The sequence below is a fragment of the Doryrhamphus excisus genome, linkage group LG3 (assembly GCF_037039965.1).
Source record: "Doryrhamphus excisus strain RoL-2023G ecotype Guam linkage group LG3, RoL_Dexc_Guam_v1.1, whole genome shotgun sequence".
Classification (NCBI taxonomy): domain Eukaryota; kingdom Metazoa; phylum Chordata; class Actinopteri; order Syngnathiformes; family Syngnathidae; genus Doryrhamphus; species Doryrhamphus excisus.
Window position 1 is genome coordinate 4298462 of NC_136359.1, and position 24039 is coordinate 4322500.

The 24039-nt window shown below is 41.3% G+C and overlaps 2 protein-coding genes across 6 annotated transcripts; both read right to left on the minus strand.

Moving 5' to 3' along the window:
* Positions 1-312: 312 nt before the first annotated feature.
* Positions 313-9057, minus strand: golm1 (golgi membrane protein 1). Of its 4 annotated transcripts, XR_013627166.1 has the most exons (12): positions 8302-8520; positions 7535-7677; positions 6407-6586; positions 6277-6331; positions 4759-4861; positions 4486-4603; positions 4277-4412; positions 3628-3807; positions 3396-3554; positions 3216-3314; positions 1050-1157; positions 313-792 (listed from the first exon to the last, which is right to left on the minus strand). XR_013627166.1 is itself a non-coding variant. In XM_078789492.1 (11 exons), exons 2-10 carry the CDS (start codon positions 7661-7663, stop codon positions 3217-3219), a joined length of 1158 nt encoding a protein of 385 aa, XP_078645618.1. In that variant the 5' UTR covers positions 7664-7677; positions 8302-8520; the 3' UTR covers positions 313-792; position 3216. The 4 variants fall into 4 exon arrangements, 3 of the variants coding, with proteins under 3 accessions (XP_078645618.1, XP_078645617.1, XP_057928104.2); XM_078789492.1 differs by lacking the exon at positions 1050-1157; XM_078789491.1 differs by lacking the exons at positions 313-792; positions 1050-1157; positions 8302-8520 and adding an exon at positions 8916-9057 and having other exon boundaries at positions 1559-3314.
* Positions 9058-9077: 20 nt separating this feature from the next.
* LOC131128823 (G-protein coupled receptor-associated protein LMBRD2B-like) lies at positions 9078-20020 on the minus strand. 2 transcript variants are annotated; one of them, XM_058072113.2, is made up of 17 exons: positions 19854-20020; positions 19303-19518; positions 19123-19229; positions 16781-16879; positions 16531-16698; positions 16247-16457; positions 16100-16174; positions 15930-16037; positions 15685-15868; positions 13703-13884; positions 13477-13610; positions 10884-10989; positions 10718-10815; positions 10470-10573; positions 10341-10387; positions 9329-9431; positions 9078-9223 (listed from the first exon to the last, which is right to left on the minus strand). In XM_058072113.2, the coding sequence occupies exons 2-17, from the start codon at positions 19474-19476 to the stop codon at positions 9159-9161; spliced, it is 1965 nt and encodes a 654-aa protein (XP_057928096.2). In that variant the 5' UTR covers positions 19477-19518; positions 19854-20020; the 3' UTR covers positions 9078-9158. The 2 variants fall into 2 exon arrangements, with proteins under 2 accessions (XP_057928096.2, XP_078645612.1); XM_078789486.1 differs by lacking the exon at positions 13703-13884 and having other exon boundaries at positions 13477-13558.
* Positions 20021-24039: the final 4019 nt, after the last annotated feature.

The following is a 24039-nucleotide window of genomic DNA, read 5'->3' on the forward strand; positions in this document are numbered from 1 at the left end:
TGCTGTTTTTTCCCCAGGGCACATATAGACAAACAATCATTCACACTCACACTCATACCTATGGACAATTTGGAGTCGCTAATTAACCTAGCATGTTTTTGGAATGTGGGAGGAAACCGGAGTACCCGGAGAAAACCCAAAACGCATGCACGGGGAGAACATGCAAACTCCACACAGAGATTGCAGTGGAATTGAACCCAGATCTTTTAGCTGTGAGGTCTGTGCGCTAACCACACGACCACCGTGCAGCCTGTCATTTTTTTATTCTCATAAAATAATAACAGGAAAAACAAAACATTCCGACAGTTTTATCAACACCACTTTTTATTTTTTCATTTCAATAAAGCCTTCGTTCAGCAGGTCAAAAATATTTTCTAAAAATCACACAAACAAAAAAAAAAAAAATGAACGTCATCGGCTGGTGCAAAGTGATTTCAGTTCATTGAAATGGGCTACAGACCAAAAACAGTGACTTCTTTATGTTCCAGTTCATTTTATTGCCTCCTTCCAGAAAGTAGCGTGATGTTTTGTGAAGCGGACACGGATGGAGGACAACAGTTTTGACTTTTCAAAACTTTGCAGTAATTCTTTACGTTCATTACGTTGCAGTAATTCCATGTCAAATCCAAATCCTAGCTTGTTTGGATACATTATGTGTATTTATTTGCCAACCCAGAGGATCGCCGTCATTTTTTACTACAAGCGGCGTTATTTACATGCTACATGATGACCGCTAGGTCCTACACGGCATTTCCACTTGTTTCCTTCATGTCTTGCTCTCGCTGATCACACCTGAAGAAGTAAATGAGGACGTTTCCAGCATAATGTTGCACATTTGTTTAAAACACGAGTGCACATATGTCTAATATTTACACAGCTCCCAACAGTGCAAATACAGTAGATCCCCGCTCTTTGCAGGAGTTGATAAACCCCCCCCCCCCCCCCCTGCAATCCCTTCTACTCGCTTCATGTTCTCTGATTTCAGATCAACATTTGCAATAAAAGTGAAAAAGTGAATTTTAAAGTATAAAATTAAAAAAGGTACTCACCGCTAAGGATTCATGATGAAGCATTGGAACAGAGTCTACGGTCACTATGTTGCGTTCAAGGACCGACGAACTAAGTGAAATCTCAATGCTTTACAGAGCAAGCATTAACTGTGAAGCATAAAAGAACCTAAACATGTAAAACAGTGGTTCACGTATGCTGTACATTTTAACTTGTATTATCGCGTATTTTTAAATGATTACTAATGAATACTAACCACTTACTTGAAATAAAATACAAGAAAAAACTATATCGATCTTTTTCGGACCAAAAATGAGTGAGTGCCGAATCGTGACTGTGCCGGGGGATCGACTGTATGTGTCGGGAGATTTAAGAAACGGTAGCTCTTTCTTTGACAGGAGCCAATCACAAGCCAGCAGTGCTTGTCAACACAATGGAAATCACAGGAGGTCATTATATATATATATATATATATATATATATATATATATATATATATATATATATATATATATATATATATATATATATATATAGTATATAATATAATGGCTAACGGTGTCAACACTAAACTCATTACACAGCAACTTAACACTCAAAAGGTATACCTGAGAAATATATCAACATGTGCCATTACAAGTTTCATTCATTCATTCATTTTCTACCGCTTTTCCTCACGAGGGTCACAGGGGGTGCTGGAGCCTATCCCAGGCGGGGTACACCCTGGACTGGTCGCCAGGGCACATATAGACAAACAACCATTCACACTCACATTCATACCTATGAACAATTTGGAGTCGCTAATTAACCTATCAGGTTTTTGGAATGTGGGAGGAAACCGGAGTACCCGGAGAAAACCCACGCATGCACGGGGAGAACATGCAAACTCCACACAGAGATGGCCGAGGGTGGAATTGAACCCAGATCTCCTAGCTGTGAGGTCTGCGCACTAACCACTAGGGCACCGTGCCGCCCCCATTACAAGTTTGAAATGGAAAAAAAAAATCCTCATAATGCATTGGGGTGCTGCAATGCCATCAGCCTCCTTGTTGGCTTTGGGGTACCTCTGGTGGACAGCGGTGGCGCTGCAGCACCATCCATCCGTTTTCTATGCTGCTTGTCGTCCAATGAAATGCTTTGCTCAGACAAAATACATTCAAGTGTTAGGTTGCTGTGTGATGAGGTTCATGTTCTTACTTGAAATAAAATACAAGAAAAAAATATATCGATTTTTTCGGACCAAAAATGAGTGAGTGCTGCATCGTGACTGTGCCGGGGGATCGACTGTATGTTTTCGGGAGATTTAAGAAAAATAATTTAATGTCCAAGTTCGAAACTTGTGACATATCCTTCATTTCCAAAGGACTGCTAATTGTTTAAATCATGTGCCGCTCACAAGTCAGTGAGGAAACGGTAGCTCTTTCTTTGGCAGGAGCCAATCACAAGCCAGCAGTACTTGTCAACACTAAACTCATTACACAGCAACTTAACACTCAAAAGGTATACCTGAGAAATATATAAACATGTGCCATTACAAGTTTGAAATGGAAAAAAAAATTCCTTATCATGCATTGGGGTGCTGCAATGACATCAGCCTCCTTCTTGGCTTTGGGCTACCTCTGGTGGACAGCGGTGGCACTGCAGCATCATCCATCCGTTTTCTATGCTGCTTGTCGTCCAATGAAATGCTTTGCTCAGACAAAATACATTCATTTAAGTGTTAAGTTGCTGTGTGATGAGGTTCCTGTTCTGTTCTTCTCTTCTTTTTTTCCTAGCTCATGATTGGCACCTGGTCAAATAAAGAGCCGCTTCATGCTCATGGACTCCCGCGTACCACAATATGCCATTTACTTATAGTCATTTCACAGTGGTGCTTCTTTTCTTTTTACACTTGTATCACAATCAGTCATGTCCAAAAATGAAATGTGACGTAACCGACCTTCACATTACACTTTCAATAGTCAACATTTGTTATTATTAACAGTGGTTCGCTTTTTACAAGACTGTTACTTGCCTGTACAGTTAATAAATGTTTTAGGATGGCTCCAGGTTGACCCTGGAACAGATTATTTCTATGTCCCATGTGGAAAAATGTGTACGTTTCGGTCCTTCGACGTTCCGCTGTGATGTATTGTGGCCATTCAGTTGACTGAGGCTCAAAAATAAGCGTCGGTGAAGAAGAGGAAGATGCAAATGTGGGTGTTCACCTTAAACTTGAGCGAGTTCAGCTTGTTTGTCGGCCTCGAACTCGCCCTCGTTGTCGTCGTCGCCGTTGTAGTCAGCCAGCTCCTCTTCCATAACCTTGTCTGGGAGACGGTACATGGATTTTTATATAAGTTGTGGCCATGGCGCTTACATACATACATATATACATAAATGGGTCTTACCTATTGCTTTATCACGCATAGGCTGCTCTTGTTTCTCCAAATCCACCTCACCCACGATCTGCTCCCCGTGGTCGTATTCCTCCGCCTCGTCTACTCGCTGACCGATGATGTTCTCTTTCGCCGGGCCGATCAGCATGCCTTCCATTCCCGGGTCTGCTTCTGGAAAACGGCGGTAAACTCGTCCGTCACTCGTCAGAAGATGTTTTAAGCGTGCTTGCAAGCGCTTGTTTACCTTCTGCGTGGACGTCCATCACTTCGACTTCAGTCTGATTCTTGGCCACGGCTTTGCTCGTCTGGCCCGTCTCGGTCGCCACGGCTCCCTCTGCTGGCAGGTCTGGCTTGACAGCCGCGCCCTCTTTTGTAGTGTCCAATAGGTGGACATTCTTGGTGGGGGGGGCGCCCGGTGCAGTGCCTGTGAAGGAGCCACGTCGAGAGCTAAGTAAAGTTTGTTTACACCAAGCAGTAGAATACACGTTTGATATATTACTGTACTGTATTACTGAACTGTAGCCATCATAAACCATTCATTCATTCATTCATTTTCTACCGCTTATCTTCTGCATTTTCACACAGGCAATTCATACTGTCTGTGAAACGTTTCATTTCTTGAAATGCTGCCTTTTCAAAGCATTTCTTTTGCGATTACTTTGTCGATGCACCCAATTTTGCGCTGTTCTGTTGGTATTTACTTTGCCGATCAAACGTCTGAGTGAGTGTTGACTGTCAGGACGAAGCGCTGCATCTCGATGTGTCGTTATTTTGTCATATGGGAAGACTGGTTCAGGTCTGAGGTGGGCGGGTTCATTTTGTTGCCTTTTATGTTGCTAGGGTGATTTAGTTCCAGTATTCATGTCTGTTTTATGGTAGCCTATGTACTTTACCGTCATCCTTGAAGATCTCATTGGTCTGCAGTCCAGAACGGTCATTTCCTTTAGACGCAGAAGGGTTGTCATCGGCCAACGTCTTCACCGTACCCGTCGCTGCTTCCTCTTTCACTCCGCCACTGTCTGCCTTCTCCTGTCAATATTAACAATGTCACACAACCGTTTGCTGTCTTCTATTACGGTTGGTCGGGGCGGACCGGCGTTACCTCAGCGACAGCGTGGAGCAGCAGCTTCTCCATCTTCTTCTCAACTTCCATTTTGGCAGCCTCCACTCTCTCCTCACATAACTCCTTCTGAGAGAGGACCTGCGAGTGACAGTGCGTCCTACACAAGACCCAAATAAGGACAGGTTACCTAGCGCCTTAAAGATATCCATGCAGTAAGCTTGCTAAGGAACGTATATTTACATATATAAATAAACTATAAATAAAATGAACTACAATGCTCCATACTGCCGCCCGCATGTGCTTGGTTCTTACATGTCGTAAGTGAGTTTGTTGTTGAGGGTATTGATGTTCCCTTGGCAACCCTGCAGTTCCTTCTGAAGCTTCCCCAGGTCGTCGTTCATCTGATTCAACTGGCCTGCAAGCACAAATTACACACAAATTATTACTGGGGACACTGCCGACAACCAAACGTACTTTATTTCTGTGTTTGTTTGTTGCTAGGCAGAATTCATAGAAGTCAACCATAGTCCTGGACCACAAGATCATGCTCACTATATGCACTTGTAATAATATATAAAACCTTACAAGAGCTGATATATAATTCATTCATTTTCTGCCGCCTTTTCCTCACGAGCGTCGCGGGGGTGCTGGAGCCTAACCCAGCTGTCTTCAGGTGAGAGGCGGGGTACACCCTGGACTGGTGGCCAGCCAATCACAGGGCACATATAGACAAACAACCATTCACACTCACATTCATACCTATGGACAATTTGGAGTCGCTAATTAACCTAGCATGTTTTTGGAATGTGGGAGGAAACCGGAGTACCCGGAGAAAACCCACGCATGCACGGGGAGAACATGCAAACTCCACACAGAGATGGCCGAGAGTGGGATTGAACTCGGGTCTCCTAGCTGTGAGGCGCTAACCACTTGGCCGACGTGCAGCCCGAGATATATTCATTCCTTCAATCATTCATTTTCTACCGCTTATCCTCACAAGGGTCGCGGGGGTGCTGGAGCCTATCCCAGCTGTCTTCGGGTGAGAGGCGGGGTACCTATGGACAATTTGGAGTCGCTAATTAACCTAGCATGTTTTTGGAATGTGGGAGGAAACCGGAGTACCCGGAGAAAACCCACGTATGCACGGGGAGAACATGCAAACTCCACACAGAGATGGCCGAGGGTGGAATTGAACCCTGGTCTCCTAGCTGTGAGGTCTAGGACCGCCGTGCCGCCCATGGAATGTGTTTTGTGTTAAAAATCTTGGGCATCCTGATCGGATTAATTGGATTTACATTATTTTCTATGGGAAAACTTGCCTTGGTTAGAGTCTGTTTTGGTTTGAGTCAGAACGGATTCATTAGTTAATGTTAACCAAGGCACTGCTGCGCTAGCCTCGTTATACTTAATGAGATTTCACATTTTGGATCTACATTGGTCCTGTACCTTGGTTAATATCCACCCCCGCATTTTTCAGTTCATATCCAATATTTTTGCTAAAAGTTTGCCTTGGTTTTCATTCGCCATGATAAAATCTTACACATGAATGTGCAATGCATTGTGGGCCCCGGGGCACCATTTTTAGGGCAACAGTGTTTGTTTATATGAGCCTTGTTGCTGCCAGAGATACATACACAATGTAACTAATACAATAGAGTGGTATGGACCATACCGAGACATGGGAAGGGTGCAAGAGAAGAAGAAGAAAGAGCAAAAACAAGGAAGTCTACCAATGCAAATGTTTGAATTCATGTTATGTCTTATTTTCTGTTAATATGTCTGCAACCAATTAATCGCGATAAATGACGGTAAAAAAAAAAAAGTGGTTACCTCTAAGCTCTTGTATGGTTTTGGTACTGGAGGAGATGTTCTGCTGCAGTTTTTCCTGGGAGAACAAACGTGAACATTAAGAACGCAATACAATCATACATAAGTAAAAAGGCCATTATTAAGTCTCTACCGTCTCCTGGCTACATGTGTCTTGCACTCCTTCCAGCTGCTTCTTGTAGAGAGTTTCGATGCGACTGATCTGATCCTTCTGGCGCTGGATCTCCTCCTGGTACTCGCTCTTCTTCAGCTCGGCCGCCCCACGCTCCGCAGCCCCGCGCCGCACCTGGCCCTCCAGCTCGTAGAGCTTAGTCTGTCACATAAACAGTCAGAGAATAAAAATCCTATTATATATTTTTCCCAGATGCGGCACGGCGGTCGATTGGTTAGCGCGCAGACCTCACAGCTAGGAGACCAGGGTTCAATTCCACCCTTGGCCGTCTCTGTGTGGAGTTTGCATGTTCTCCCCGTGGGTTTTCTCCGGGTACTCCGGTTTCCTCCCACATTCCAAAAACATGCTAGGTTAATTAGCGACTCCAAATTGTCCATAGGTATGAATGTGAGTGTGAATGGTTGTTTGTCTATATGTGCCCTGTGATTGGCTGGCCACCAGTCCAGGGTGTACCCCGCCTCTCGCCCAAAAACAGCTAGGATAGGCTCCAGCACCCCCGACCCTCGTGAGGATAAGCGGTAGAAAATGAATGAATGAATGTGTTGCAGCTGCACGGCGGTCGTGTGGTTAGTGTGCAGATCTCACAGCTAGTAGAGTTCAATTCCAAAACTCTGTGTGGAGTTTGCATGTTCTCCCCGTGCATGCGTGGGTTTTCTCCTACATTCCCAAAAAAAAAAACATGCTAGGTTAATTAGCGACTCCAAATTGTCCAGATATGAATGTGAGTGTGAATGGTTGTTTGTCTATATGTGCCCTGTGATTGGCTGGCCACTAGTCCAGGGTGTACCCCGCCTCTCGCCCGAAGACAGCTGGGATAGGCTCCAGAACCCCCACGAACCCTCATAATGCTAAGCTATAGAAAATGAATCAATGGATTGAAACGCTTGGTGGGACGAATGTGGCCCCTGGGCCGTAGTTTGCCCACCCCTGCACTATCATCTTTTAAACCTTTATTTTGATCTACTTATTTTTGCTCTTTTTTTTTTTTTAGCCATTAAGCCGTTACTTAAAACATGCTAATCTAATCCAACAAAAGATGTAGACAGGAAGTCGGGTGCCACCTCGGAGGAAGTCGGGAGACAAACCTACCTGTAGTTCCAGGTTGCGGGAGCTGGACACCCAGTAGTTGAAGCCCAAGACGATGATGCAGGCCACCAGGGCGCCAATCATTAAAGGCGGAGATCTTCCTCCACGCCGCCCGTTGACCAGGCCACCCATTCCTGTCTACTCGTCTGTTTAACACACACCATTGAGAAGGTCAGTATTAAAAGCCATTAACTGATACAGCTTGTGTTGGATGTACTGTAATTGGACATTTCACGAAGTCTTGTAGTAAATAAGCAGCATAAGACAAAAAGCACAATAGACAGAATAGGTGATGGAAATGTAAGAAGCTTCAACAATAAAATAGCTTCAGGCAGGCAAACAGAGACAAGTTGACAAGCAGGAAAGGTGAGAAAGGAAGCGAAATAAAAAATCAAAGCTAACACTTTGTACATAACTTTAAATAGGACATCCCATCACCATTTACGTCAGTTTAATTGAACTCAAACAGACTGAAATCTGAAGTACAGATTGTGCACACATACTATTGTGTATTGTGTGCCTAGCTGCCTAAACAGCGGTCACATATGAGATACCGCTGAGGCACTGATAACACAATAGTATGTTAGCTCTTTTTAGGACAGTTACGTCCAACAACACTCTTAAACAAAATTACTACGTTTTTTATAATGTAAACACACAAAGCAAATAAAAAAACTAGCTTCCCTCCATGCTAGCGTTAACTGCTAGTAGCAACCTATGCAGGTTCCCCATTAACATTAGCTTGCTAAAAGGTTAGCAACTCTTCTTACCCGGTGCAAATCAAAATGACAAGATTTGGAACGTGTAGCCCAAAACGATTCGGTGGTATTTTTTTTTATCCAATAATATCACTACTCTGCTCCGTTTGACAGCAAATGACGCATAACGCAGATAAAAAGCTTCAACTTTATCTGATCGTCAAACACCAGCGATGGCATATTTCTGTTTACTGTCGAGTTTCTACATCCGGTGACGTCAGCTAATAATGCCTTACGGACAGTTGGAAAAACCTACTAGCATAGTATATTTGCAGTATTAAATTATCTTTAAAAAACTGATATTCACACAATATATATATTGAGTTTGTCAAAACGTGAAGTAAAACATGCTAGAATTTGTGGAATTACGTGTAAATGTGCACTAATCACAGAGCTCCCTTTTTCTTACGAGGGCCATTGAATGCATCCCTGATTTAACCGCTTGACTTGAAACACAAACATTGTCCGAAAAAATATGTATATTTTAATAAATCAAAACCAGATTTATTGTATTAAATTATGAACACAGACAACAAACAATATTTAAAAAAGAGACATCACATCTTTATAATAATAATAACAATATTAATAATTCACATCGACACAGGTCTTGTATGTGGTCTCACCAGGAAGTCACGTTGTCACTCTTGGCACTTTATTTTTAAACTTCCAGGACTCACTTTGTGGAGTATTTTAAACCATATTTAAACATTTGAAAACATCTCCATTTGGTGTGGAAAAACATAATCAAAGATTGTTTTTTGAGGCGATGAGAGACATCGAGAGACGTCTCCTGGTGGATCTGCAGACAGGAAAACAGACACAAGGATGAATTTTAGATCATTGAAAATGTTGGAGCATATATAACTTTAGTTTAGCAGTAGACTCCTCTGCTGTTCCTCAAGCTGTGGCTCTCTCCAAGTGACGGACATAGCTGGGAAGACACAATATGTTTGTATGTTATGTTTCTTGACGGGTGTAATATGTCATATTTCATACACACAATGAAAATAAAGACGGAATTTAATTCATTCTTCACCGTTTTTGTTTTCTTCTGTCATAGTGTCTGCTTCCTGGTGGTCCTTTATTTCAGTGTAAGCGGCTCTGCTCCTGCCTGTGGCGCCGTATCGCTCTTTGCGATCCTGACAACGCAAAACATTGACAACAAGTAAGTTTTGTTGCTTCCTCATTCATTTTCTACTGCTTATCCTCACGAGGGGCGGGGGAGGTGCTGGAGCCTATCCCAGCTGTCTTTGAACGAGAGGCAAGATACACCCTGGACTGGTGGCCAGCCAATCACAGGGCACATATAGACAAACAACCATTCACACTCACATTCATACCTATGGACAATTTGGAGCCGCTAATTAACCTAGCATGTTTTTGGAATGTGGGAGGAAACCGGAGTACCCGGAGAAAACCCACAAATGCACGGGGAGAACATGCAAACTCCACACAGAGATGGCCGAGAATGGGATTAAACTCGGGTCTCCTAGCTGTGAGGCGCTAACCACTTGGCCGCCGTGCAGCCCGAGATATATTCATTCCTTCAATCATTAATTTTCTACCGCTTATCCTCACAAGGGTCGCGGGGGGTGCTGGAGCCTATCCCAGCTGTCTTTGGGCGAGAGGCGGGGTACACCCTGGACTGGTGGCCAGCCAATCACAGGGCACATAAAAAGTGTATTATTATTATTATTATATAGACAAACAACCATTCACTTCATTTAAGGTTACGTTTACCTTAAATTAAATACCTTCAGTTGCCAAAGACACAATGTGGCAACAAGACCAACCACCACAACCTTCCTGTTTTCAGTCCCTTTGTCCCTTTCATTCATCATTTATTTGCATTTCAAATAGTTTTCTGTGTGTAAATCTAAAACAAGTGTTTTGTGTTAAGAATTTTGGCTGTCTGGAACAGATTAATTGAATTGACATGATTTTTTTATGGGAAAAATTGATCCGGTTCACGTCCACTTCTGGGACGAATTAATAACACGAACCGACGTTCCAGTACATATGTGATGGCAAAAATTCAAATTCCTAACCCGTCTTCCGTTCCCTGCATCCTCAGCCTTCTGTTGTTTTCTTCTCTCTGCAAAACGAAAAAGCATTCATTCATTCATTCATTCATTCATTCATTCTAAATGAACAATGAAATGACAAGACGAAAGTACCTCTCCTGACAAGTTCCTTGCCCTCGTCCACAAGGTCAGTGGTCAAGTCGTCATTGGTGACGTACTGATGAATGCCCAGCAGGTTTAAACAACGAGACCCCAAGCTGAAAACATGGAAAAACATTCTTTCGTTATTATCAACATTACACAAGAAACACAAACAACCATATAATAGCAACAAGTGCTAAATAACGTTCCTCCATTGTTCATACACTGTACGCCATTATGACAAGAAGTATTTGTCTTACTTGTACAGTGTAGCAAAGCAGAGCAGCAGTACAAGCATGGGGTAGTAGATGTAGAAGCCGTTGGATATGAAAGACAGCAGATTCATGGAGCCCATTATCTAGCAGAGGCAACGCAATAAGTCAACTTCCATTGATTCCATTGTATTACGATACGACTGCAACCTACAGACGTGTAGGACGTCTGTATGCCGTCCTGATGGGAAACAGAAGAATCCATGTGGATCAGACCCAGGAAGTTGAGGCACAGTGGAGGAGTCAGGCGACAGAAGAGCCTAAAAGGAGACGCCGGAATCGGTTCATGACTAATGACATTCAGATATTAAATTATTACATCTCATGTTATTAATGTAAGCAGCGCAGCAGTACAAGCAAAAAAGGTCAGTAAGGATAATTCATAATGCCGCCTACAGAGAATATCCATCCTTCCTTCCTTCCTTCCTTCCTTCCTTCCTTCCTTCCTTCCTTCCTTCCTTCCTTCCTTCCTTCCTTCCTTCCTTCCTTCCTTCCTTCCTTCCTTCCTTCCTTCCTTCCTTCCTTCCTTCCTTCCTTCCTTCCTTCCTTCCTTCCTTCCTTCCTTCCTTCCTTCCTTCCTTCCTTCCTTCCTTCCTTCCTTCCTTCCTTCCTTCCTTCCTTCCTTCCTTCCTTCCTTCCTTCCTTCCTTCCTTCCTTCCTTCCTTCCTTCCTTCCTTCCTTCCTTCCTTCCTTCCTTCCTTCCTTCCTTCCTTCCTTCCTTCCTTCCTTCCTTCCTTCCTTCCTTCCTTCCTTCCTTCCTTCCTTCCTTCCTTCCTTCCTTCCTTCCTTCCTTCCTTCCTTCCTTCCTTCCTTCCTTCCTTCCTTCCTTCCTTCCTTCCTTCCTTCCTTCCTTCCTTCCTTCCTTCCTTCCTTCCTTCCTTCCTTCCTTCCTTCCTAGCATGTTTTTGGAATGTGGGAGGAAACCGGAGTACCCAGAGAAAACCCACGCATGCACAGGGAGAACATGCAAACTCCCAAAGAGATAGCCGAGGGTGGAATTGAACCCTGGTCTCCTAGCTGTGAGGTCTAGGACCGCGGTGCGTAATTGGATTTACATTATTTTCTATGTGAAAACTTGCCTTGGTTAGAGTCTGATTTGGTTTGAGTCAGAATGGATTCATTAATTAATGTTAACCAAGGCACTGCTGCGCTAGCCTCGTTATACTTAATGAGATTTCACATTTCGGATCTACATTGGTCCTGTACCTTGGTTAACATCCACCCCCGCATTTTTCAGTTCACATCCAATATTTTTGCTAAAATTTTGCCTCGGTTTTCATTCGCCATGATAAAATCTTGCACATGAACGTGCAATGCATTGTGGGCCCCGAGGCACCATTTTTAGGGCAACAGTGTTTGTTTATATGAGCCTTGCTGCTGCCAGAGATACATACACAATGTAACTAATACAACAGAGTGGTATGGACCATACCGAGACATGGGAAGGGTGCAAGACCTCCCACGGCTTATATAGAAGAAAGACCATCGTCAATTCAGAGGTATGTAAACAACACACGGCTGCGCTGTGTCCCACCTCCAAGTACTGCTCCTGTTTATCCAAACATATGTGGGCATCTGGAATTGAACCCTGGTCTCCTAGCTGTGAGGTCTAGGACCGCCGTGCCGCCCATGGAATGTGTTTTGTTTTAAAAATCTTGGGCATCCGGAACGAATTAATTGGATTTACATTATTTTCTATGGGAAAACTTGCCTTGGTTAGAGTCTGTTTTGGTTTGAGTCAGAACGGCTTCATTAATTAATGTTAACCAAGACACCGCTGCACTAGCATCGTTCCACCTGCTTGAAAAATCTGAAAACCAACTGAAAAATCGAGGGATGCGGGGGACATGTTTACATTTAGAAAATGTAAAACCCACGTACAAATGAAAATACGGTTTTAATATTTGAAGAAAAAAACCCAGCCTCCATTTAAGCTTTGTATTATCTTTAACAAAGTCTATTATTATACAGTATACAGTTTTCTCATTACATTACACTTTGTTTGTTCATTTTCCTTTGTTCAAAAATATTTCAACTGTCTTCTACAACATTTTTTGTAATATTATTTTGATATATTTTTACTTTAATATCATAATTTTGTAACTTGTACCCAATTTAAAATTGCAACTTAATTCTTCGTTTTGTTTGATTCTCATATTACAAAAAATACATAAATTTTCATCTTTTCATTTTTAAAGTTCTGCTGTTTTTTTCTCTTGTTATAACTTTACACTTTTAATATTTTGTCTTTATTCTTATAATATTACTGCTCTTTTCTGTTTGTGCTTTTATTTTTTATTTTATTTATTTATTTTTTATTTTGTTTAATTGCATTTTTAGAATGTGCCGAGGGCCAAAAAAAAAACAGCAGTGGGCTGTAAATGGCCCTCGGCCCATACTTTGACCACCCCTGAATTACAGCATTTAGAGCAAGCAGAAAATTGTGCAACTAATGTTGTATAAAATATAGAAAATTGTGCAACTAATGTTGCATAAATTACAGAAAATTGTGCAACTAATGTTGCATAAAGTATAGAAAATTGTGCAACTAATGTTGCATAAAGTATAGAAAATTGTGCAACTAATGTTGTATAAAGTATAGAAAATTGTGCAACTAATGTTGCATAAAGTATAGAAAATTGTGCAACTAATGTTGTATAAAGTATAGAAAATTGTACAACTAATGTTGTATAGAGTATAGAAAATTGTACAACTAATGTTGTATAAAGTATATAAACCAAACATACATGCCGCTGAACTGCAGGCTGTAGGCGTCGGTCTGGTGATGCGGTGCCAGGTAATAGTAGTTGAACACTCGTATTCGAAACACTGTGGAGTAGACGCACACGCACAGGAAGAGCACTGTGACAAAGCACACCCCCTGGTGGACAGAAAAAAAATAAAACAATTATTAAGTGTTTTGTTATTATTTGGGGGATTTTGTTGTGTGTTTTTGTGTGAATCGGTGGCTACCTCGATACAGATGTAGTTGTGTTTCTTTTCAGCCGTCTGGATGAAGAAAGCAAAGAGGGAAAGGACAGGACGTGTGCTGAAGAAGGTGCACTCGGACCATACAACTGCTACCGACAGGAAGCACAGCAGCACTGCCAGCAGCTTGTAGAAAACCTGCCTGAACACACACTCCCAGTACCACTCTGGCCACCACACACACACACACACACACACACACACACAGTAAGGTAGGTCTTGTGTTGGTAAGTGACGTTTGATCGACTCCTCTTTTTCAGGATGTGAGTGACAGGAAGTAAAGCTCTGACTCGGTTGGGATAAATTGGTGCCAGTTGTTGCTTTGCATGTTTTACGCCCTTTGTTTATGCCCATATAAGTACGTCATGTTAATAATTGATTGGTTAATAATGGGGTCGGGGCGGCACGGCGGTCTAGTGGTTAGCACGCAGACCTCACAGCTAGGTATTAAGTATAACGAGGCTAGCGCAGCAGTGCCTTGGTTAACATTAATTAATGAATCCATTCTGACTCAAACCAAATCAGACTCTAACCAAGGCAAGTTTTCACATAGAAAATAATGTAAATCCAATTACGCACCGCGGTCCTAGACCTCACAGCTAGGAGACCAGGGTTCAATTCCACCCTCGGCCATCTCTGTGTGGAGTTTGCATGTTCTCCCCATGTTTTCTCCGAATACTCCGGTTTCCTCCCACATTCCAAAAAAACATGCTAGGTTAATTAGCGACTCCAAATTGTCCATAGGCTAGCGCAGCAGTGCCTTGGTTAACATTAATTAATGAATCTGTTCTGACTCAAACCAAAACAGACTCTAACCAAGGCAAGTTTTCCCATAGAAAATAATGTAAATTCAATTAATCCGTTCTGGATGCCCAAGATTTTGAACACAAAACACATTCCATGGGCGGCACGGTGTTCCTAGACCTCACAGCTAGGAGACCAGGGTTCAATTCCACCCTCGGCCATCTCTGTGTGGAGTTTGCATGTTCTCCCAGTGCATGCGTGGGTTTTCTCCGGGTACTCCGGTTTCCTCCCACATTCCAAAAACATGCTAGGTTAATTGGCTACTCCAAATTGTTCATAGGTATGAATGTGAGTGTGAATGGTTGTTTGTCTATATGTGCCCTGTGATTGGCTGGCCACCAGTCCAGGGTATACCCCGCCTCTCGCCCGAAGACAGCTGGGATAGGCTCCAGCACCCCTGTGACCCTTGTGAGGATTTTGCTTCACACCAAAATAATAATCCTAAATTTTTTGACTCTGAGCATTTTTATGGTGTTCTATGCACAAATTTGGCTGCACGGTGGGATAGTGGTTAGTGCATAGACCTCACAGCTTGGAGACCAGAGTTCAATTCCACTCTCAGCCATTTCTGTGTGGAGTTTGTATATTCTTCCCGTGCATGCGTGGGTTTTCTCCGGGTACTCCGGTTTCCTCCCACATTCCAAAAAAACATGCTAGGTTAATTAGCGACTCCAAATTGTCCATAGGTATGAATGTGAGTGTGAATGGTTGTTTGTCTATATGTGCCCTGTGATTGGCTGGCGACCAGTCCAGGGTATACCCCGCCTCTCGCCCGAAGACAGCGGGGATGAGGAAAAGCGGTAGAAAATGAATGAATGGTTAATAATGGATGGAGCCGGTGCCTTCTCAGTACTCTTTAACTTCCATAGCATAGCAACAGCTGAGCTAACTAGTTAGCCTCCAATTTATTTACTGTAAAGTTAAGGGTTTGAAATGGAGTAGGGACCTTCTTCCTTACTCCATTTCAAATCGAGAAGCCAAAACATCGAGAAGCCAAAACCCTACCACTTCCACACATAATGGGAGGAGAACATTTTTGCACTGGACTTTGCATCCTCGGCTGACTCCATATTGGAAGTTAAGGTAATATGATGATTGGTAATGTCACAGTACTGACGCCTCGTCACCAGAATACTAAACATGACTAAACCACAAACACTTACCGATTTTTGGAGTGTAGAGGAAGCTTCGGATCCAACCATGGTGCCGCGTTGCCGAGAAACTGTGGCTAAAGAGGCGTATCGGGCTGCTGCGGCTCTTAGCGACGTCCTCCAAGTGGAAAACCTCCTCCAGCAACATGGACCACTGAACCCGGGTCTGATGGCACCGATGCACTGCAGAGATGACCTGAAACAAACACAACACCCATTTACAAACACACCGATGGTAAATCCTTTCACTTCTGTACTTTTTTATGGAGATGAACCAGGCTTCTTTTGCTTGGCAGGACCGTCTCCTCCTCACAAGGGGGGCGTTCCACGTCTCTGCACATCTCCTCTTGGTAGTCAGCGGGACACTGTGATGACACGGTGGTCTAGTAAAAACACTAAAAGCACAAGTTGAATCAAATAGCTTCACCTTTGTTAAAATGGTGTCTACACATTTCCTGAGGGAGTGGTTGTACTTGATTGACGCATGGACCACGGACACGTCCTGGTGATGACATCACAACAAATGGATTTAATTATGCGCTATTATGAAGAACTATGAAGAACTGACTCTCACCTCCATGACATCGGCTAAGTTCTCCTCGGCCGCAGCCTTCTCAGTGGCCATCTTTGCCACCTTGAAGTAAGCCTTGGCCAACGAGTGACCGTGGATTGACGACAGCCAATAGGAACGCGGGATTTCCACCAAGCCGTATCCTAGCAACAGCACCAGGAGGAAGAGACCCCACGTGTTAGCAGCGGTGATGCCGATGGTCTGGAGCTCGGTCCTACGTACCACCAGAAATGGCATATATTTCAGTCTTTATTTTTAATAATTCTCTCCCGCCAATCAAAACCAACCACGTGAGTCGCCACTGAGGATGAGCCGCCACGTAGATGAGCAGAGAGATGAAGAGGAGAAGATAGGTGCCGTAGTAGATGGCGTTTTCAACCAGCGCCGTTTTTGTCCTTCCAATGATGCTAAAAGCTCCCGAGCGGGCATACGACTGCATGAAAGGCAGCAGCAGCCTGCAAGCACACAACAAGGGTTAAATACACCCACCGCGCACTTCACTCAGTGAGGATCTCTTTAACTTGGAAAACGTCTTACCAGGTGAGAAACTGAGAGGTCCAATAAACAACTCTCCAAAAGACAGGAAGAACTCCATCTGGTATGTAACTCCATGGTTGTTCACACACGCTTGGCACACTGGAAACAGACATGAACATATCGATTCTAATGTATACTGTTTTGTCTATCTTTGTAGGCCTAGCTAGGTCGTACCCTTGCTAACTAGTGTAGAAAGTAGAAATTACAATTTAAAAAAATCAATGTATTCATCTAACCATGTACTTTATTTAGTACCTTTGTGAGCTATTTTAGCATAGCTGCCCTATCATTTGGTTTTGTTGAAAAAGCGGTAGAAAATGAACGAATGAATGCTAGCTTGCTAGCTTAGCATAGCTGCCCTGTCATTTGGTTTTGTCTATCTAACTTGCTAGCTAGCTTAGCTGCCCTATCATTTGGTTTTGACAATATAACTTGCTTGCTCGCTCAACATAGCTGCCCTTTCATTTGGTTTTGTCTGTCTAACTTGCTAGCTAGCTTAGCATAGCTGCCCTGTCATTTGGTTTTGTCTAGCATAGCTGTCCTATCATTTGGTTTTGTCCATCTAACTTGCTTGCTAGCTTAGCTGCCCTGTCATTTGGTTTTGTCTATCTAACTTGCTAGCTAGCTTAGCATAACCGCCCTATCATTTGGTTTTGTCTATATAACTTGCTAGCTAGCTTGCTTAGCATGGCTGCCCTATCATTTGGTTTTGTCTATCTAACTTGCTTGCTAGCTTAGCTGCCCTACCATTTGGTTTTGTCTATCTAACTTGCTTGCTAGCTTAGCTGCCCTACCATTTGGTTTTGTCTATCTAACTTGCTTGCTAGCTTAACATAGCTGCCCTATCACTTGGTTTTGTCTATATAACTTGCTTGCTAGGTTAGCATAGCTGCCATTTTTGTCTGTCTACTTGCTAGCTAGCTTAGCATAGTTGTCCAATCATTTGGTTTTGTCTATCTAACTTGCTAGCTAGCTTAGCTGTCCTGTCATTTGGTTTTGTCTATGTAACTTGCTAGCTAGCTTAGCATAACTGCCCTGTCATTTGGTTTTGTCTATCTAACTTGCTTGCTATCTTAGCTGCCCTGTCATTTGGTTTTGTCTATCTAACTTGCTTGCTAGCTTAGCATAGCTGCCCTGTCATTTGGTTTTATTGATCTAACTTGCTTGCTAGCTTAGCTGCACTGTCATTTGGTTTTGTCTATCTAACTTGCTAGCTAGCTTAGCTGCCCTGTCATTTGGTTTTATCTAACTTGCTTGCTAGCTTAGCATAGCTGCCCTGTCATTTGGTTTTGTCTATCTAACTTGCTAGCTAGCTTAGCATAGCTGTCCTATCATTTGGTTTTGTCTATCTAACTTGCTTGCTAGCTTAGCTGCCCTGTCATTTGGTTTTGTCTATCTAACTTGCTAGCTAGCTTAGCATAGCTGTCCTATCATTTGGTTTTGTCTGTCTAACTTGCAAGCTAGCTTAGCATAGCTGCCCTGTCATTTGGTTTTGTCTGTCTAACTTGCAAGCTAGCTTAGCATAGCTGCCCTGTCATTTGGTTTTGTCTGTTTAACTTGCTAGCTAGCTTAGCTTAGCCGCCCTATCATTTGGTTTTGTCTATATAACTTGCTTGCTACCTTAACATAACTGCCCTATCATTTGGTTTCATCTATCTAACTTGCTAGCCAGCTTAGCATAGCTGCCCTATCATTTGGTTTTGTCTAACTTGCTAGCTAGCTTAGCATAGCAACTCCATGAAGGGTTTTTATTAAACATAAAACATTTGGCTTTTCATTTAACTTTGCTTATGTTTCTGACAGTGCGCTAGTTAGCTATCCATCCAGCAAGTTAGCTCACTAATTTGTACGTGTTCATTACATTATACATTTTTTGGCTGATTGTAAGGTGGTTAAAATCTATATAATATAATAAAATCCATTTTAAGAACATTATTTTATGTATAGTGGACCTTTGACTAATTAGGAATTTAACTGAAAGTCCCAAAAGTCGAACATGAAGGAAAAGGAGAGCGAGATAAGTCTCAGAATCAGCTGACTTCGCCTCCCAATTCATATTTTTCAACAACTTCAACATTTTTCTTGGCAAAGCATTGGTTCCGAAAGAAAATATCACGTGGGCACTAGGCCGGGGACCATAAACAAATACATGGATTAATTCTACCATTTTGCCAGCATCAATGTATTGCCATATGCAAGAGGGTTCACTCTGTGCATTGAATGAATGGAGTGTTTAATGATGGAGTCCCATAGCTTCGCTATATTGGGAAGGCATCAAGTATTTAGCTCTCTATGTAGTATAAATAAAAAGTAAAAAAAGACTACCAAGTAGTTTTTTTTACCTGTCAGTTGGATAAAGACCGCTAGAGTTCCTTGTCGGAGTCACAACAACAGCAGCAGCAGCAGTTGGGGGGGTCGCATTATCCAACACACACTGCTTGTAGATAGTCTGAGAAACAAAAAAAAAAAAAACAAAGTGAAGTCGAATCAGACATGCCGGGTGCCTCCATCGTCTGTCGTACCGTGCTGACGTCGAGCGGGAGTACGAAGACGATGAGGAAGCAGAGGTACCAGGACACCAGCGTCCCCAGCAGGACCATCCGCTGCTGCCTTCTCAGATCGCCATAGCGATGGAGAAGATACAACGCCAGGAAGAACACCACCACTAGCACGACGACCAGCACGGCACCGCTCATAGTGGCAGGAGGCTGATGTCAGGAGGATGTCGTCATGGCAACCTGGGAAGGGTCTGACAGATCAGCTTTGGAAGAGATGGATTTATATCGTTTTAATAACTATAAAACAACAGTAGGTCATTATTTCATTATTTTATGATACTATATAGTGTTTATTTATGCAGAAAATTCAGGCTAACATATTGCTAGCATGGATGTCAGCTAATCCTTCCAAAACTGTTTCACTTGGTTTTCGCCGATTCTTAATACTTCCTCTAAACGATAAAGGAAACGATGGGTGTTTATTTACATCGCCAATTAGCCCGAATAACCTTTTATTGCACTTCTTTAAAAGTGTCCAAGACACAAGACTACACTCAAAATGTCCTTATCCTTACCTTCTATCTTCGAAGGCCACTGACTGCGCGTAATTGTGACGTGGCGTCAGTCCAAAATAAATCGCAAAAAAACCTTTGAACTAACAAATTGCCTATGGACACACAATAACAACATCCGTTCTGTGCGAACGCGCAAGCGACGTAAGGTATTATGGGTGTTGTAGTTTTACCGCCAAACAGGGCCGTGTTTTACCGGATGTCCGGCTGTAGGCTAGGGTTCTAAAGCACACCACGTGACCGGATGTTCCAAATTTAGAGAGCACGGTAGACATTGGGAAAGCTAAACAAATCACACAAATGTTACATTTTAATATATATTTTTATCAACACACTGAGCATATATATTATATTGTCATGCCTTTTTCGAAGGCCACTGACTGCGCGTAATTGTGACGTGGCGTCAGTCCAAAATAAATCGCCAAAAAAACCTTTTGAACTAACAAATTGCCTATGGACACATAATAACAACATCCGTTTTGTGCTAACGCGCAAGCGACGCAAGGTATTGTGGGTGTTGTAGTTCTACCGCCAAACAGGGCAGTGTTTTACCGGATGTCCGTAATAAAGGATTAAATTATTAATACATAAGAATTATAGAATTATACTATTCCAATCGTGTTAAGTATTTGTTTAATTGACCTAGAGTGCATAATATATTTATATCTTTGGGTTTTTTGGCGGGTTTTAAGCTAGGGTTTAAAAGCACACCACGTGACCGGATGTTCCAAATTTAGAGAGCACAGTAGACAGACATTGGGAAAGTTAAACAAATCACACAAATGTTACATTTTTAGATATATTTTTATCAACACACTGAGCATATATATTATATTTTTATGCCTTTTTCGAAGGCAATAATAACAACATCCGTTTTGTGCTAACGCGCAAGCGACGCAAGGTATTATGGGTGTTGTAGTTCTACCGCCAAACAGGGCAGTGTTTACCGGATGTCCGTAATAAACGTCACAAATTTTTAAAGATTAAATTATTAATACATAAGCATTATAGAAGTAAACTATTCTAATTAAAAAAAGTATTTGTTTAATTGACCTGGACTGCATAATATATTTATATCTTTGTTTTTTTGGCGGGTTGTAGGCTAGGGTTTAAAAGCACACCACGTGACCAGATGTTCCAAATTTAGAGAGCACAGTAGAGATTGGGAAAGCTAAACAAATCACACAAATGTTACATTTTAATATATATTATCAACATACTGAGCATATATATAATATTTTCATGCTTTTTTCTGGACATAACAATCAACATGAATGTTTTTATTGTATATTTTTCAAGGTCAGCAGTGTTGTAGTTGACAACATGGTCTTATTGTTGAAGTAATATTTAATCAAAGCTATGTGTACTACCACAAATCACATAAAAACATCCATAGTTATAAATTATTCTATAATAGGTCATTTTTCCAAAGTAAGCACAACAAAATAAATTCAAGAATAAAAAAAAATCCACTTTAAATCTGATGGTACGTCCACATGAATGGGTCGTCAGAATATAGAGGACCAATAACATTGAAGCACACGTCTCTGTACTCCAGTAAAGAGTCCATCTGGCCCAGAAGATCCAGACACATATGCTCCACCAGAGTGAGACAGGTGGACCACCCTCCGGTGCCTCTGTTCAGCTCCTCCATCCAACCTGTCCCAGAAATGCCCGATGACCCTGACCATTCCTGCAAAAAGTTGTCCATTTTGTTTAAAAATGTCTTGATTCCGATCAGACAAACCGTCCTGATTCAAACGGCCTCAGAGTGCAAAAGAATGTCAGCATTAAGGTGGCCATCTGCCATCTTGGCCTACATCCTCCCAGCTACCCTTTTGCTCTCTCTGGGATTATCCTAACTAGCTGCAGAAACACTCCAACAGTCTGTGGCAGCTTCCATTAACACTATGAGACTACAAGTAAACCTTGCATTTTACAACCTAACCCTGCAATTTATAACTTCACCACTAGATGTCACTGAATGCAATACAATGTTTTTTTTAAGTACAGTCCAGTATAGCAAATACATGATAACTTTAATCAGGGGTCTCAAACTCAATTTACCTGGGGGCCACTGGAGCTAGGGTCTGGGTGAGACTGGGTCGCATCAGGTTTTCCAAAAAACAAAAAACAAAAACGCATTTATTAAAAACAGAAAAATATACAAACTTTTTCAGTGCTTTGGTTCCGATTTTCTACAAGAAAAGCTCTGATAAAACATTCCACTGTTCTCAAATATCTTAATTTTTATTTTTCTGCACAAAATAAGATGAAAAATAAACAAATCAAGAATAAAGAAAATCAATCAGTAATAAATAAATATAATAATAATAAAACGACAAATAATAAAAACAACTGCAGGGTCTCGAGACACATGCTAACTCGTAAACTAGAGCTCTAGCGACCTAAACGGTAGCCTTCAAGTTATTTCCTTTAAACTTAAATAGCCAAAAACTTACCACTTCCACACGGATAGGGAGGATAACTAGTAACAGTTATTTAACCTTTAACATGAACATTAATCAAACGTAATAATTTTTTCTGGGTACATGATACCACACAGGAGGGGTCTCAAACTCATGGCCCGCAGGCCAAATGCGGGACGCTAGTTTGAGGCCCCCGCCTCGATATGAAAGTTTAATTTGTTAATTTGTTTCACTTGTTTTTTGATTTGTTTATTTATTTTTCCATCTTATTGTGTGTCGAAAAATAAAAATTAACATTAAACATTTATTTAATAATTTAATAATAAATAAAAATTAATTTGTTCATTTGTTTCATTTGTTTTTTGATTTGCTGATTTATTTTTCCATCTTAATTTGTGTCGAAAAATAAAAATTAACATGAAACATCTATTTAATAATTTAATAATAAATAAATAATAATAAAAATTAACATGAAACATCTATTTAATAATTTAATAATATATAAATAATAATAAATTATAGCCAAAAACTTACCACTTCCACACGGATAGGGAGGATAACTATTAACAGTTATTTAACCTTTAACATGAACATTAATCAAACGTAATAATTTTTTCTGGGTACATGATACCACACAGGAGGGGTCTCAAACTCATGGCCCGCAGGCCAAATGCGGGACGCTAGTTTGAGGCCCCCGCCTCGATATGAAAGTTTAATTTGTTAATTTGTTTCACTTGTTTTTTGATTTGTTTATTTATTTTTCCATCTTATTGTGTGTCGAAAAATAAAAATTAACATTAAACATTTATTTAATAATTTAATAATAAATAAAAATTAATTTGTTCATTTGTTTCATTTGTTTTTTGATTTGCTGATTTATTTTTCCATCTTAATTTGTGTCGAAAAATAAAAATTAACATGAAACATCTATTTAATAATTTAATAATAAATAAATAATAATAAAAATTAACATGAAACATCTATTTAATAATTTAATAATATATAAATAATAATAAATTATAAATTAATTTATAATCATTTATAATAATTTAATGTTTTATCAGGGCTTTTCCAAAGAACCAAAGCACTGAAAAAGTGGAGGGTATAGCAGAAGCATTGAAGACTATTATATTATATATATTTATATATATATTATATATATATTATATTAATATTTAACATAATTAATATTTTTATTATATTTGTATTTTTTAATATATATATATATATATATATATATTTTTTTTTTTTTTTTTTTTTTTTTCCTGATGCGGCCCAGCATCACCCAGACCCTAGCTCCAGTGGCCCCCCAGGTAAATTGAGTTTGAGACCCCTGCCATACAGCATCCATATCAAACTTGCGCGGGCCGCACTAACATTAAACTTTCATATCAAGGCAGGGGCCTCAAACTAGTGTCCTGCGGGCCACATTTGGCCCGCGGGCCGCGTGTTTGAGACCCCTGATGTATACTATATCAAAACACACAAAGATACACAACCCTCTCACAACCCCTCACAGTGTGTGTAACTCTACCGGACCCGGGTCGCTCCGACCAGCGGGGAGGGGTCGACTCCCTAGAGGCTGATGTATCCAGGACAGGTTATAAGATCTGCAGCCTCCAGTGGTCCTCCAGGGACGCGCAGAACTGGGGCCACATTGTTTCATCATCATTGTGCACGAGGGTTTCCCATGGATCAGATGTTGCAGACATCAAATCACAGAGAGAGAGTCTCAGCGCACTCGTTACTGTTGTTCTATG